Source organism: Solanum lycopersicum, chromosome 4, assembly GCF_036512215.1.
Source record: "Solanum lycopersicum chromosome 4, SLM_r2.1".
Taxonomy (NCBI): domain Eukaryota; kingdom Viridiplantae; phylum Streptophyta; class Magnoliopsida; order Solanales; family Solanaceae; genus Solanum; species Solanum lycopersicum.
In genome coordinates, this window is record NC_090803.1 from 48,200,939 (window position 1) to 48,217,925 (window position 16,987).

At 29.6% G+C, this 16,987-nt stretch overlaps 1 protein-coding gene and 1 long non-coding RNA gene across 2 annotated transcripts; both read right to left on the reverse strand.

Moving 5' to 3' along the window:
* Positions 1 to 1,229: 1,229 nt before the first annotated feature.
* AMT1-2 (ammonium transporter) lies at positions 1,230 to 4,088 on the reverse strand. The gene is made up of 2 exons (NM_001247324.2): positions 3,601 to 4,088; positions 1,230 to 2,493 (listed from the first exon to the last, which is right to left on the reverse strand). Exons 1-2 carry the CDS (start codon positions 4,034 to 4,036, stop codon positions 1,385 to 1,387), a joined length of 1,545 nt encoding a protein of 514 aa, NP_001234253.2. The 5' UTR covers positions 4,037 to 4,088; the 3' UTR covers positions 1,230 to 1,384.
* A 6,991-nt stretch (positions 4,089 to 11,079) lies between these two features.
* Positions 11,080 to 13,890, reverse strand: LOC112941367 (uncharacterized). Its single transcript, XR_011220710.1, has 2 exons — positions 12,085 to 13,890; positions 11,080 to 11,994 (listed from the first exon to the last, which is right to left on the reverse strand). It is a non-coding gene; the product is annotated as an uncharacterized lncRNA (long non-coding RNA).
* Positions 13,891 to 16,987: the final 3,097 nt, after the last annotated feature.

Genomic DNA, 16,987 nt, shown 5'->3' on the forward strand with positions numbered 1-16,987 from the left:
GGCCAAGAATTCACATCTAAGTCAAAGAATGTGCAACTAATAGATACTAAAGGAATGCAAGTTTGAGTGGTGGAGAGGGATAAGGTTTTTAGGATGCAACGGAAACACATCTTTGAAGTGTCCTTGGTAGCCTAGTTGCTAAAATAGGGAGACTGGCGAGAAAGAGGCATGAGAGGGAAGCGAGAGGGTTGAGAAGGAGGAGAGCGACATTTATTAGGTATCATAGAGAATTCCAAATCTATTTGGATACACTATATCTATTTGGGTGTATCTAAACATATCTGGATGCACCAAAATCTAGTAAAATTTGTAATATTTTAAACTAAAGTGTATCTAAGTCATTAACTTCTAGACTAATGAAATTTACGTAAATTTCTCTGCTTAATTTTTATTTTTAGTTTGATATTTTGTTATTATTCTTGACATGGCATCTTGAAAGGATGATTTGTCAACTGTTGTCCTTATTTTGGTGATCTATGTTTGATTTGTGGAGAATCCCATATGTGGCAACAGTGTCATAATATTTTTTGAGAATAAATTGTGCACACCTCTCCAATCTTTTGAGTAGATTATTTGTAATATATGTGATGGTCAGTATGACCATTGTAATAATTATTTTAACTCTTATTTTTGTCCTGGAGCTCATATGATATATGATTCTTCTTTTTTGCATGTGGTGTTGACAAAAAGACTAATGAAATGTAGGATGTAGTACGTCTTGCTCAGGGATATGCAAATTACAAGCTTAATTAATACCCAAAATATAACGAACCTTGAAATGAAGAATTCTTGCAAGAAAATAAATTTGTAGTAGTAGCAATGAGTCAATCTTGGCTAATGGGACAAGATCAACTAAAATGAAATTTCAGTTTTTTTTTTTTTTAATAATGGTGTTACAATCATGACGATTTAATTGATAGAAGGAAAAGTTGAGCTCAAATAGGATATCGACCAGACTTAGATATTTCTATTATCTTTTATTAGACAAGAGCTTGGTATCTAGTTGCCCACATGCTCAACAAATCTCATTATGTTTACAAAAAATTAGCATTGGACAAGATAATAGATTTTGGGAACATAATTGGGCGTCATAAGTGTCTAAAGACCAGGTAATTAATAATCTATTTATTTACATCTTTAGAACAATACAGATAACTCTTCAAATAAATAAACAAACAAACAAGAAGACACCATACAATAAAGTCATAAAGCTAAAATAAGTACAATCCTTTTTTTTTTGGTCAAAAATATTTGGCATATATATATATATAGTCTATCAAGAAACCAATAATATCACATTATTAAAGCACTTTGAGATTTGACGTTTCCTTAATTATAAGGTGACCATTCTATATAGTAACATTTTTATTTATTTATTTATTTGTTATACAACCACATTAACAGATCTATTTTGATGATCAGGTGTAGAAGTATTAGTCGGTTCAACTCTTGTCATTTTAAATCCAGGCATAGATGAACCTTCATCTTCATCATGATATATATATGCAAATCCTCCATGTCTTGTTAAATCCATCCCTGCTGTTTCATCGTCTCGCGATATCCTCAATAGCTTAAACTTATGTAACAAATAAAACAATGGTCCCATTGTGACACTCACCCATCCAATAATCACAACAACTTGAATTACTTGTGCACCTAATAGTTTTCCACCACCTCCCATAAACAATCCATATGGTCTATTAGGAAATCCTGGATATACTTCGTTGACATATTCTTTTTTCGCGAATAATCCAGTAAATATTATCCCCCATGAACCGCAACCACCATGAAGTTGTGCTGCTTCTAATGGATCGTCGTATTTTAATTTAGCTGCCAATGCGTTAAATCCAATTAAAACCCAAGCTGCGATAAATCCACAAACTATAGCTGCCCATGGCTCAACAACTGCACAACCTGACGTGATTGCTGCAAATCCACCTAGTAAACCGTTACATACATCAACTACATTCCAATGTCCCACTAAAAGCCTCTTACAAAACAAAGTTGTCAGAGCGGCGGTACAACCAGCCAATGTAGTCGTGACAGCTGTCCTACCGATCGCGCTCCACTGACCATAATAAGTACCTCTTATGGTATGATCGTATGATTTAAGAATAGTTAAGAATGAACCAGGATTAAATCCGTACCAACCGAACCATAGTAAAAAAGTACCTAATACAACTAATGAGGCACTATGGCCTCTTAGGGCAACAGACCGACCGGACCGATCAAACCGACCGATTCGTGGTCCTTCGATGAAAGCGCCCCATAGACCGGCAATGCCACCAACCATATGAACAACACCGGACCCGGCAAAATCGATAACACCCGAACCGAATAATAAGTTACCATCGGTTTTTGATGCACTGGCCCAACCATCACCGGACCAGAACCAATGTGAGACAATTGGGTACACAAAACCGGTCAAAAATGAAGAGTAAATGAGATAAGCCACAAATTGTGTTCTTTCAGCTATGGACCCACTTGTGATACCTATAAATTTCAAAATAAATAAATAATAAATAAATTTTTTTGGCTTAGGTCATATAAGGAACAAGTGGATGAGAAGAATCAATAAATACATTGTTAACCAAAAAAGAATACTAAGAGAAATGTGTTTTTTTTCATACTTATGATTTTTTATATAGATTTTCATTTTTACCGTAGATAGATTTGAAATAATCATTTTCTTCTATTCACATTTTAAAATGGTAACAGATTTCATTTTCTCAAATAATATCATATATCCCAATTTATGTGATGTGATTTGATTACGTATTGAATTTAAGATCATAAAATAACACATTTTTCTGAAGTTTTCGTTAAATAAGTAGGATTCAGTATGTTGTTACAATATACTTTTTATTTTATTAATATAAAAGAATTGTAACTTGTACTATTTTTTGTATAATTTTTGTATATTTGATTCTTTTAATTTAAAATATCAAACTAATATAATTTAATTTAACTTTAAAAATCAATTTAATTGACAATCGAAAAATACAACTAAAAAAATGAAAGAAATACTAAACATCAATTAATAGAAATAATGCCATGAAATAGTCACACAATCATTGTTTGTTTATTAGATATGCTAAGTCTAATATATTTCATTGTATGTTTGTTGGATATGCTAAGTCTAATTATATTTCATTGTTTGTTTGTTGGATATGAAGTCTAATTATAATCTAATTAAGTAAAAGTGAGAGTAATTTGTCCAAATTAAATTTAACATCTATTAGCAGTTACTAGGCATAGAGAGTTCAGTTAATTGGCATCTACTAAAATTAAATTACTCCTCTACTTTTAATTGTCATAAATTTCTTTTTTTGGTCAAATCATAAAAATTTAATTAGCATCTTATGATATAATTTTTTCATCATATTAATATAAAAAAATTATAATTTATAGTATTTTTCGTATAGATTTTAAATATTTAAATTTTTATTTAAAATATTTAACTAACGTAATCAAATTTAATTTTAGAAATTAGTCAAACAGACTTTCCAAAAGTATGGCAGGACAATTAAAATGAATCGAGAAATAATTTTTTTTTCTTTCCCAAGGCAAGCTAACATGAAAATTGAAATTAATATATACCTGCAGCAGCTATGGCAAAGGCCCATTGATAAAGAAAATAGCTATAGTCAAAAGCTTGTGAAGGAAACTCTTTTAATCCAAAAAAATGTTTTCCAATGAAACCATTAGAAGGAGCTCCAAAGGCAAAGGCAAAACCAAAGAGATAATAAGACAATCCACCAGCAGCAGCATCAAGCACGTTTGTAAGCATTATATTCATCGTGTTTTTGGCGCGGACAGAGCCCGCGCACAACATGGCAAATCCCAATTGCATGGCGAAGACGAGGTAAGCCGAGAAGAGGAGGTATGTGGTGTCCACCGCGTAGGTGGTGTTTGTGAGGTACTCTGAGACAGCTGAGAAGCGGCTGCAGATGAATTCTGCGGCCGCTGTGGCATTTGCTGAGCTGCCGAGATGAGGGAAGAGCTCGGCAGCTGAGCAAGTCATGGCGGAGGCCATGATTTGGAGAATTAGTAATTAATAGAGAGAGAGTGATGAAGGAAGAAGAAGGAGTTTTGCAAGTGAGGCAAATTATTAATGCTTGGAATGTGGTTTATATAGACGCAATGGGGAAAAAAAGTTTTTCATTTTAGGTTATTATTTATTTATAAAAAAAATTGTGTTAGGTTAATTGGGAGTTTCTTTCGTTCTCATTTTATAGGTATCTTTTTATTCGACATTAAGAAATAATATAATTTTATCATTTTATTTTTATTTAATATTTTTTTTAAAATTTACTTAATAATAAATGATGAATATATTTTCGAGATTAATTAATTAACCTATCAAGGATATAATAGGCAAAATATGATAATTTATGCATAAGTTTTATAAAATGATAAGTATTGTGATTCAACTATTTATAAAAAGGGATGACATATAAAATGAGACGGAGAAAGTATTACAATAAAATCCGATTTTTTCGAGCATAACAAATATGCCAAAGAACATTAAGAAATTTTTTACAGACGTTATTAATTATCATCTAATCTAATATTACTATAAACTTTAAAAAAAATCATTAAAAAATATTTTTCACCTCTAAAACAAATATTTTTAGTATAAATTAAATAATTATCGTTAACTAATCACGGAACGAAATTAAATAGTACGCCTACTACTTCGATGGGGTACACACTACCCCATGATATTCTAATGTCAACGTGCCTGCAATTTGTTGCATTGGTTTGTTGAAAAACAAAGCACTATGTCTATTCTATACAAGTAGTCCATATAAGTATTGAAATATACAATATCCATTAAGTATTTAAGTATTGGGGTGCGGAGTGAGAAATCTGAATACAGATTTAATTTATTGAAATTTAGGTGATTTTTTGTTTAATTAATATACCTATATTATATTAAGAATTTTATTTAAAAGGTACAATCAATTGAGAATTACTCCATGCGTTCATCATTATAAAATTTAGAATTTATAAATATAAAATTCTAATTTGGCGTCTCATATTATATCATTATTTCGTATGTTGCGTATATGTTTTCTCTGACTTTGTTCGAAAATGGGAGGATCATCAAAATGTGAGATGACATTGAGCTGAGTAAATGTTAAAAACAGAATAAATGCTTAATTTTTATTATCTTGTGTGTATATATATATATATACACGCTTTATAATGTTAAATTAGTACTCTTTGTCTATTTTAAATTGTCATGATTTTTATTTCTAGAGTCAAATAACAAATAATTTGAAGAACATTTTAATGTGTATTTTTTAATCATATTCATCTACAAAAAATTGCAATTTATAGTACTTTTTATATAGTTTTTAAATATTCAATTTTTTGTTTAAACTATCAAATTAATGTAATCTAATTTATCTTTCAAAATTAGTAAAATTAACTTTTGAAAAGCACAACATAACAAATAAAAGTGAACAAAGAAAGTATTAGCTAAAATTACATGAACCTCTCAAAATCACTCTTACTAGTTATATGTAGGGGTGTAGAAAAAAAAACTATATATCGACTAATCTAACATAATCAAACCAATATATGTTATTTTTTCAATAAAAGAATTTTATTTAAGTGTATAGTCATTCCGGACAATTGGAACGGTCTTTTTAGTTTATGAAAAAATTAAAAATTTTCTGAATCTAACTGAATAACCTCACATGTTTTTAAATATTATAGGCATAACTATATGCTAAATTTAATAAATAAACAAGTTTATAACAATTTTCAAATATAAATATAACATAGCTTCTAGGTCTACTGAGTAGTAATTAAACGACTTCCGGTCTTTACTTTTTATTCTTTAATTAATTAGATTTAAAATTCAATGATATTATATTAGATAATTTATCAAACAATATACACCTAAACATATGCAAACATTCATATTAAATGTTTAAGATTAAGCAATACCACAACAAGGTTTTATATTCTTGACATCTTGGGGAAGAACTGAAGCGCTTCTTCACAAACATATTTGCGAAAGAAATATTTTAATAATAGTATATTTTAAGTCAATACTTTAAAAATAAAAAAAAAACGAAAATTAGCCGACCGGTATTGATACCGAAGAAAAACCAATATAATTGAGAAGGTTTTAAAAAGTATAATTTTAATTATACATTATAAACATCCAAAAGATTAAGATGATATAATTTTTAAAAAATAACCCCCCGGATAGTCTCATTAACCCCCTAGTTATATGAGTCCGAAGCCTCCTAAAGGGTACAAAATATTAACAAAATTTCAAAATGGTATTTAAAATTTTATATTAACCAAAACGGCAAAATCGTTGCATCAACATCGATTTACTCCACCGGAAAAAGTAAAATCGCTACAGAGATTTTGCAAAATGTGAATTTTTTTAAAAAAAAAATTAAATCGCTACCTAGGCAGCGATTTTAAAATTTTTATTTAAAAAATTGCTTCCTAGGCAGAGATTTATAATTTATAATTTTTTTTAAATAAGGAAAATCGCTACCTAAGCAGCTATTTAAAAAAAAATTGAAAATGTGGAAGTCGCTGACAAGGCAGCGATTTCCAAAAAAATATTCTTTTTTTAAATCGCTGCCTACGCATCGATTTGCATATTTAAAAAAATATTTTTTTTTATAAAATCGCTATGTAGGCAGCGATTTAAAAATTTTATAATTTTTTTTATTTTTAAAAAATCGCTGCCTATGCAGCGATTTTTAAAAATTTTCTAAATATTTTTTTTAAAAAAAAAGATTGCTGCCTAGGCAGCAATTTAATATATATATATATATATATATATATATATATATATATATATATATATATATATATATATATATATATATATATATATATATATATATATATATATATATATATTTGAAATCGCTGCCCACATTTAAAAAAGTTTTTTCTTTTTATTTTAAAAATCGCTGCCTAGGTAGCGATTTCATTTTTTTTTAAAAAAAAAATCACATTTTGCAAAATCGCTGCAGAGACAGTAATTTATATATCGTTTTTGAAATTTTTATTAATATTTTATACATTTAGACTCCGGACTCCTAGTTATATGCGTAGCTGCATATACATAATTTAAATAATTATCAATACTTATTAGTATTAATTAATAGTAATATTTATAGATAAATATATTCAACCATTTGCTGCCAACTTGTTTCAAATCACATAATTCCAAATCAATGCTGTTAATTATGGATCTACTTGAATTATTAAGATGATTGACAATTTAATAACAGTTATGTTTTGCTTCCTTCCTCTTTCTGGTCCAACTTGCATCGTGTTTAATTTGTTCACAACTTAGGCTTTATATATCTATTTATAATTTGAAGTTCATATCGTTATCGGTGCTGTTCACGATTAGAATAAAAACAAATTTAAATTAAAAAAAGTTATACTAAACTAATTAATAAATTGATTTAATTTGAGTTTGATTTTATTTTTTATAAATATCGATATTATTTGCTTGGTTATGATTTTATTTGAAAAAATCGATGAAATAATGGAACAGAGAAATCATATACATATATTTATTATTATGAATACATAATATATTATTTTTATAAATAATCTTAAAAATTTTATATATGTTTTCATCGAAATTTGTTTATAATTTACTTATAATGAATGCAAAAATGTCCAATGCGAGAACATGTATGTTATTGAATTTTATTATATGAGTGCCTATGATAATTCTTTATAAGACTGTCACTTTTTCTTTTTCTAGGTCAAAATATTTTTTGAAGTTTTATTCATAGTAAATTCAATTATCGAAATTTTTGTAATATCAATCATTTTAACTATTTTTTATTTTGAATTGATTACAACTATTTCTTTTACGTTTTGAATGAACTGTTTCTTTTATTTTAGTATATAATTAATAACTAAATAACCGAATAAATCAAACTGACACTGATAACAATCAACCTATAAACATAATTAATTTGATTTTACTAATTTTAAAACCAATTAAATTAATTTAATTATAATTTTAACCGATAACCATCTCGCTGACACCCCAACTTTATCAGGGTTCAAAAAATATCTACTCAGTGAGGCAATATATACTTGGTTGGTATGGGCTGGGATTTTGTCCAGCTATATACAGTTTGATGAACATGTGCATTGTTCATCTTCCTTCTTCACCAATAAAATAGGAGCACTTCAGGATGAGATGATTGGTTTAATGAACCTTCTTTTGTATAATTAAGAAACGGATGTTGGTATTATATTGGTTGATACTCCATTTGTCTTTAATTAACTATTCACCTTTTTTTTTTCTAGTTATCTCTAATTACTTATTTATTTAAACAAAGAAGAAAAAAATTACTATCATAATTTGTACCTTCAATTAATTATTTTGAAAAAGACAACTTCTTGAAAATCTTAGTAAAATTTTAATTGATCAACTACATAATTAATATGAGTAAAATGATAAACTCGTCATGTCAATATCATTTCTTAATAGGTGTGTTAATTCAAAAGTGAATAAGTAATTAAGGACAGAAAAATATAATAAATTAACAGTGAGAGATCTATTTTTAAAATTACACGTATCAGATCGAATTATGCGTGGTAGGATATATATGTCAACAATTATTAGACCATGTTTGTTGCTTAAGACTTCGGTTTTTTGTTTATACTTTTCATATTCATTTTTCGGTGGAAAAAAATCTAGCATCATGGTTGATCTTTTTTTTTTTTTTTACAAATACTGATCTCAAGAGGTCACTATAATTTTTTACAAAAATAAATGTTACTTTTCATTTTAAAAAAATTGATTTACCCATCAATTGGAGAACTCACATGTCAAAAATCAGCTAATTGAAGCCAGTAATCATCCCCCAAATTATTGAATTTCATTTTATTTAATATAACTAAGAAAAATAATTCCCAAAATTTCAAATTCTAATAAGCCGGAAAAACGACATAATCAAATATTAAAATATTTATCCAAAAAATCAAGCTAAATACGGTTGATATTGCTCAAATTACATCAAACACTTTACTCCTTTTATCAGTTTATATCGATACAAATTCAAATTAATTTAATTTAGTGAATTATCAATCGCCTAAGCAAGAAGAAAATTAAAAACAATTCAAACTTGGAGGACTAATTAAAGTGTCATATAAAATTAGTCATGGACCTCTCATCTCATTTGTCTTTTTCCTGTTATGTAAAGAATCCCCCAAAGTACAACTAATCCATTAACATTTCTTAAAATAAAAATTAGTCCAGAAAGTTACAATATGAACTAATTTCTTTATATAATAAATTGGCAGAATAGTCTGGTGGATCCTCATACTTGTATCGAATTGTATTATAGATACTCATACTTATCCTTTTGTCATATGAACCCCTGAACTTATCCAAAACCAACATTTTAAACACTTTTTTTAATGTGGCATCCTATGTGGAATTAACCCACATATAGAGTGTGATTCAGTTGAAGGAAGAGAGTGAGACGCCTTGAAAAGGCACTAATGGTCATATTTTGACCTTTAAAGGCTATTTCTTCTTCTTTAATTCACTCAACACCATTGTTAATGCCTTTTTGAGCTTTTTTCTTTCTTTTTTTCTCAATCTTGTCTGTATAAAAAAATTGCTCTTTTATTTTTAGCGTCTTTTATTTTTTCCTTCAATCTACTCGTGTCTTTTTTTTTGTTTGATTCTATTATATTTTGTTGGTTTTCACGATGACAGTTCGATGTTGCTACTGTGGAATATATGCTGAAATAAAGACATCAAGAACACCAACTAATCCTGGATGAATGTTTTGGGGCTGCCAAAAATATTCATCCGGTAATGGGTGTGAATTCTTCTGATGGGCTGATACTAATGAACAATACAACATCAATAATTCATAAATGAGTTCAAGGAAGCAAAACAAGGAAGACAAGAAAGACAAGGAACACATAGAAAACAACGAACGCAAGGAAGACAAGGATCAAACACTAGAATTGATATCACTGTTATTGTTATTGTTGTTATTTGGTTTGTAGTTGTTATATTTAAGATATATTGATTTGTACTATGTGTTATTTGATAATGAAATTGATTGCATTTACGTCAGAAATCTGACTAACTTCATTCAAGCACAAATTCTTACAAGAAAAACAAAGTCTTCCCAATAGCAACTTAACACAAATTCATATATAAAACAGTTGAGATCAAATCATTAATCAAAATAAAGTTAGTTGGGATCATTTCATTAAGCTAAATAAAGTGAAATCTAATGTGTGCCTTGAGTGCCTTGAGTGCTTCTGTAACTTTCCTCTCGTAGCTGCCTTTGAGTAATTGCAGCTCTTCCCTTCCACCTTAGTCCTTTGAGTTTGTAACCAAGATCAATATTGGTAGAAGTTGAACTTGTCAATGTAGCACTGTGTAATACCCTATCAGTATTTTCAGACTGAGAAAATAACAAATCTTAACCCAGAGATGAACTAATATCAATTAAAACAATCTAATGTGTTTAAATGATAAAATACATACTCTCTCTGTTACACTGCCACCTGATCCAAATAAGAGACCATAACCAGTTGTCTTCTCTTGTTTTGTCTTGGTTTCTCATAGGCAAGAGATGCATCTCCTCTCAAAGCTGTGTCAGTTTTTCTTTTTTGGCTAGTTGCACTAGAAGTTGATTGTTGAGTGAAACTTGGAACTTCCCTTGGACCTGCACATGGAACTTCCCTTGCAACTTCACTTGGAACTGCCCTAGGACTTGCACATGGAACTTCCCTTGGACCTTCACTTAGAACTGCCCTAGAACCTACACTTGGATCTGCACATGGAACTTCCCTTGGACCACTTGGACCTGCCCTTGGAACTGCCCTTGGACCTGCACTTTGACCTGCACATGGAACTTCCCTTGGACTTTCACTTGGACCTGCACATGAAGTTCCAATAGCAACATTTGAAGTTCTATCACTTGCATCACTTGTTCCAGCGGCAACATTTTTCTACAAGCATAGAGATATTAAAGCACAACTTACCAAGAGTAAAATTCAATAACAAAGAGACATGAAAACTCAACTTACCAGAGTTGGACATCCTTTCTTGTTATGTCTAAAAGTCTTACACACGGAACATTTCATTTTTCTTCCCTTCCTTGTAGTCTTTCCAAACTTCTTCTTAACTGGCTCATCATTATCTTTTCACCTATTTTTTCGTGGTCTTCCTAGCATGGATGTTATTTCAAGTGGTTCAATGGCTGGTCTATCACTTTTTGGCTACATCTTCATGTTTGTCATAGGTTGAATAAATTTGTTATATGCTTTTAGGTACGTTTCTTTCTTGTACCAGTAGTCAACAAATGACTCAACAACCCAATCATAAAAATGAATTGTTGTAAGTGCATGACCACAAAGAATTTCCTTTAATTGCCATGACTACAACTACACACCTTCTTTTTTAGGTCAACAACATGTTTATATGGTGGATCATGAATCTCCAAGCCAAGATCACCATTAAACAAAACCTTACAATTATCTGCAATTTCAGCATTTTTTCTAAGAATATCCATAGCCATAGCTGATACATCAGTAATCCATCTTTCTAAAAATTCTCTCATTTAAATCATTCTTTCTATAACTTTGACTTTTATTTCCACTAGCATAGTGATTATTGTTTTGAACCTAGCATATACAATTCAACTGTTGAAAGTCTCACACATGTTGTTCTCAACCACATCACACTTGCTATGTACTTTAAAATATTCCCTACACCATGCTTCCTTGTTATAATTTAACAGTACTTCTATAATGTCTTCTCCTTACTCACTTAAACATCAAGTTTGGACTGTAAAAGTACCTCAAATGGTGCTCTAGCAACCTGCCAAAATTTTCTTCTCCTTTCTTTTCCCCTCCTGTCTTTCTTCCAGTTTGCCCATATATGCCTACCACACCATCTGATTTAAGCATTCGCAATACATCAATAAGTGCAAGATGATTACCCTGTCAAAAAAGAACATTTGAATACAACAATGTTAAATATCAAATACTCCAAAAATTAAAGAATAAATTTAACCAATAATATAGTAATACCTTCTGCATATCATACATCACTGTTAGTCCTTCACTTTTTTAAGCTCCAAATCATGTCTGATGAACTTGAGAAACCAAGACCATGTCTCCTTGGTTTCTTTATCAACTATTGCCCATGCTATAGGGTACATGTGATTATTTCCATCTTTGCAAATGCAAGCTAACAGTTCACCTTTACATACACCTTTAAGAAATGCACCATCTAAACCAATGATCCTTGTACACCCTTCTTTCCAACTACTTTTTGAGGAACCAAGACAAATATAAATGCTCATAAACACCTCTTTTCCTGGAATTGTGTTCTTGGATGTCCTAACAGATACAGTAGTTCCAGGATTTGTGTTCTTTAATTGCTCAGCATAATCATACAACCTAGAAAACTCCTCTCTAAAATCTCCCATATGTTCATTCATAACTCTCAGTTTTGCCTTTCTACAACTTGTTTTACTAACATACAAATTATACTCCTTTTGTATCTAATATTGAATCTAATGTAGTTTGATGGTAGGCTCACTCATAATCCTCTCTTTGTAATGTTTACTAATCCAAATGGAGTTACACAGTTTGTTTCTTGTTCTTTTAAAACACTTGTGAACTGAAAAATATGTTTTAACACTAAAGTTTCCAATGTTACCATCAATACTTCCAAGAATATGCCAAGGACAACCTTTTTTCTTACAATGTGCCCTTACCCTTTCCTTCTCATTAGGTTTCAACTTAATATTAACACCCTTCTTAATAGAGTAAGTTTGCAGTGCCTCCTTGAACTCAATGTTATTCATGAATACCACATACAGTTGAAAACAAACCTTTTTAGCAGTTGGATCAAAGTAGAACTTTTTACTTTCCTTCCTAGGTGTTGTATCTACCACTTCATCATCCCCAACAGGTTCCCTTCATCTTCACTAGTGTCACTACAAAGATCCGAGCTATCAAAAAAAGGGTCATCACCACCCAAATTCCCTTCAAATCTATCCCTTCTCTCCTTATAAATGTCTTCAACACCAACATCTATACCTACAGGACCAGATGGTATCTCATCTAGATTTACTCTATCAGTCTTCTCTTTAACTTGTTCTTGAATGTTAAACTGTCTAGCTTGAAGAAAGTCCTCATCCTGATCACTCAAATCATCAATATTTTCATCAACATCATAGAGTGAATCAGAATAAAAATGTTCTTCAACTCTAGGAGCAGGATCTTGTTCTTCAACTAAAGGGGGCTGCTCTTCAATTAAAGGGGACTGGTTTTGGTTTAAATCCATATTTTCTTTTTCAGTAAATGGTTGAGATGAAGACACATCAACCCAATCTATTTGTGGGGATGATGAGAAATCGGCCCTATTTTTATGTGGGAAGGAGGACATATCAGCAATATATTTTTGTGGAGATGAGGACACATCAGTATTAGTGTCTAGGCAATTCAAGTATCTCCTCAAGAACTAAAGGTATACTAATGGGATGTACAACATATACATCAACAAAATCAGCAGCCTTCAAACCATTAAGAATTTTTAGAACATCGTGATCAGTATTTAACATGTAAAAAATACCCTTCTTGTTGACTCTACATCCAAATGTCTCAACATTTTCAACACACAATTCTAATGCTACAACATAATATGCAACTCATCTACATCTATATTAATCTTTTCAACACTAGTTATTCAATTGGCATACCTTAAAGTAGAATCCGATACAAAACAACCCCCATAATGAAATTGAAGTGTCACTATAGTTAAAGCCATATCTCTGGATGCCTGTAAAGTCAAATGAAAAAAAACTATAATTAAAATTTAAAGGCATAAAATTACCAGGACAAAAACAAGTACTTTTAAAGGGAAAAACAAGCATAAAATTAACATGAAAAATAACTACAGTTACAGGGGTAAACTTATCACGATTGTAATACAAAAAGCCCTAAATTTTTTAAGAAAATACTAGTAATAGTTAGATGGTAAAACCATTAACTTATATATAACTGTAATTGTTGTTACAATGGACCACTAACACTATCAATACCCAAGATAATTGACCAAAAAAAGAATATTAATTTTAGTCTAAATTGGAATTTTACGAATAAACCCTAGAATCTACTCAAATTCACGGAACATGCCATTGAAGTCCGTCAAAGTCATTAATCAACTAAGAAAGTGTATAGAACTAACATTAAACCCAAACCAAAGTAAAATCCCCAAAAAATTTAAGAAAATCGAATGACAATCGATCCTCTAATCAAACAGATACGCACAAGAAAGAGAAAAAAATCGAAAACTAACACTAGTGCAAGAACTTACAACGATAGTCGGAGTGGAACTGAGCTTAAACTGAGAAAATCTATGGCAAATCACAAACGATTATTAGTGGATAAATTGTAGAGAAGAGAAGAGGAGAAGAGAGAAGAGGAAAAGTCGCAAAAGTTTTCAAAATTTCCCTGAGATTTGGACTATTCTTAGTTGGCTGATTTACCACGTAGATTTCATACGTGGATTATTATTTTTTATTTTTGACCTACATATACGTGGTTTGTGCAACACACGCGATGCAACATCAAAAAAAGTGTTTAAAATGTTGATTTTGGATAGGTTCAAGGGTTCAGATGACAAAAGGCTAAGTATAAGTATCCATAATACAATCTGATACAAGTACGAGCGTCCACCAAACTATTCTACCTAATAAATTTATATCGTCCATTTTATTTTTGTTAAGTCACTATGACGACGTGATGGGGTAAAGCATAGGATAGTGTTCAACTAAAATTGATGACTTACATGATTATTTTTAAAAACTATGCAAGAAATATGATAAGTGATATTTTTTTCCTATATTTATATGATTTTAAAATATTGATTGAAATTCAGATATTTGATTGGATGAAATACTATTATACATAGATTATAGTGAATCAATGATGATGGTGTGATTAGATGAGTCATTATATCATTAATTTATATTATAAATCTGCGTTAACACCTTAAGATACTCACACATTCTGACCAAAAACTACGGAGTAAACTAAACCAAATAGGATAATTAACATAAATTTATTCCCAATTTATGACATATAAACGTTTGGATATTATTTTAAAATATTTGATGTTATTTCATTAGTAGTGTGTTTTTTTGGTGGCAAAGTTAAAATTTTTGTTAAGGGCGTTCAAAATTTTAATATATATTTTTAGAAAGCTATTTTAACTAGTATATACATAATATTAATTTTTATATGCACAATATAATTTTTTTCGTGATTCTATCAGATTAAATCCTCAACTTTTATTCTAACAAAATCTCTCTCACTATAAAGTAAAATTAATATGCAATTGAATATCACTCGTCTATCATAAAAAATGATAAGATACATTGTGGAAGGCTAGTTACGTGCATAATATAATTCTGTTATTTATAATTTGTGTGGTACTCTATGTTACGTCAAGGGTTTTAACAAAATTTATATTTTTTTTGGATATTCACTATATAATGAGGCTATTAAGCCACCTATCTTTTTGCAAAAGTTATGAATATTTATGTGAGGTTAATGGATATATGTAAATTATGCTCAATTGAATATTTATTAAGCAGAAAAAGTACTCTCATCTTCTATACAGGAAGAAAGATAATGGAGAATCAGGGTTATTGATAACAGTTAGGGTGTACAAAATTGAACCGAGAATCGAATCAAACCGCAAATTGAGTTAATTAGGAAATTTTTTTGACTAGTGGTTGATTTGACTTGGTTTGATGTTAATTAAAAGAACCCGGCTATATTTGGTTGGTTTGGTTTTAACTAAAAAAATCAACCCAAGACCAAATCAACCCGACATTATATATATAATTTTAAAATTTTAATTTACACAAAAAAATATTTACTTTGATATTATTTTTATATATTTTTTTTATACATTTTCATAGTTTTTATCTTTTAATATAATATTTTAAGTTTGAAACTTAGAATTTTGGATGGTTCCATAAAGGTTATAGTCCACAAGTGTTGGTAATTATAATAAAACTTAAATCAAAATCAAATTAATACTACTGCAAAAAGGAAATCAATTTAGCACATAAGAATGACAATAATATGGAATATTTGTTCTTTGATTTTACAAATATCTAGTCATGTAACTAATAATTATTAAACTTATTTTAGCATGATTTAGTACTTTTAAATTATAATCATTTTAATTATGACTTGTTAATTTGCAGTATTTGTTCTACGCAATTTTATCATCATCGTCATCATCATAATATATTTTTAGTGTCATTAATCATATCATTATTTGTGTTATATTTTTAAGAAACACCTTATATAGTTGTATTTTGGCAAAACTGAAAAAATATTTGAATTACAAGTAAATTATATGTTTGTATGGATACTTTAGCAGAAAAACCTGAAAAAACCCGAGGTTGAAAAATCGAGTTTTATTGGTTTGGTTGGTCTATAGATTCAAAATCCCGACACAAATAGTTTGATTTGATATTTGAAAAATTAGAACAAACCCAAGCATGTATACCCCTAATAACAGTGCTACATTGTTAAGCTAAATGAGTACAAGCTTGACTATTCATTGTCCCTTATCAGTTACTCCCTCCGTTTTAAAAAGAATTGTCTAATTTTTTTTAGTTTGTTTAAAAAAGAATGACCTTTTTTTGCAGCACTTTAACTTCAACTTTTCACGAGATATGTTTAAGGTCACAAGATTAAAGAGCATTTTGGTACGTTTGACATAATTTTAATTCAAAACCACAAGTGTAAATAGTCTTTTTTTTTCTTATCCGTTCCAAATCAAATTAAGTCATTCTTTTTTAAACGAACAAAGTACTACTGTTATTACTTTCCATATTATCTAACCAATTTACCTAGGACCACTTGATCCAACTAATCAACTCCACTAATACTGACCATAATT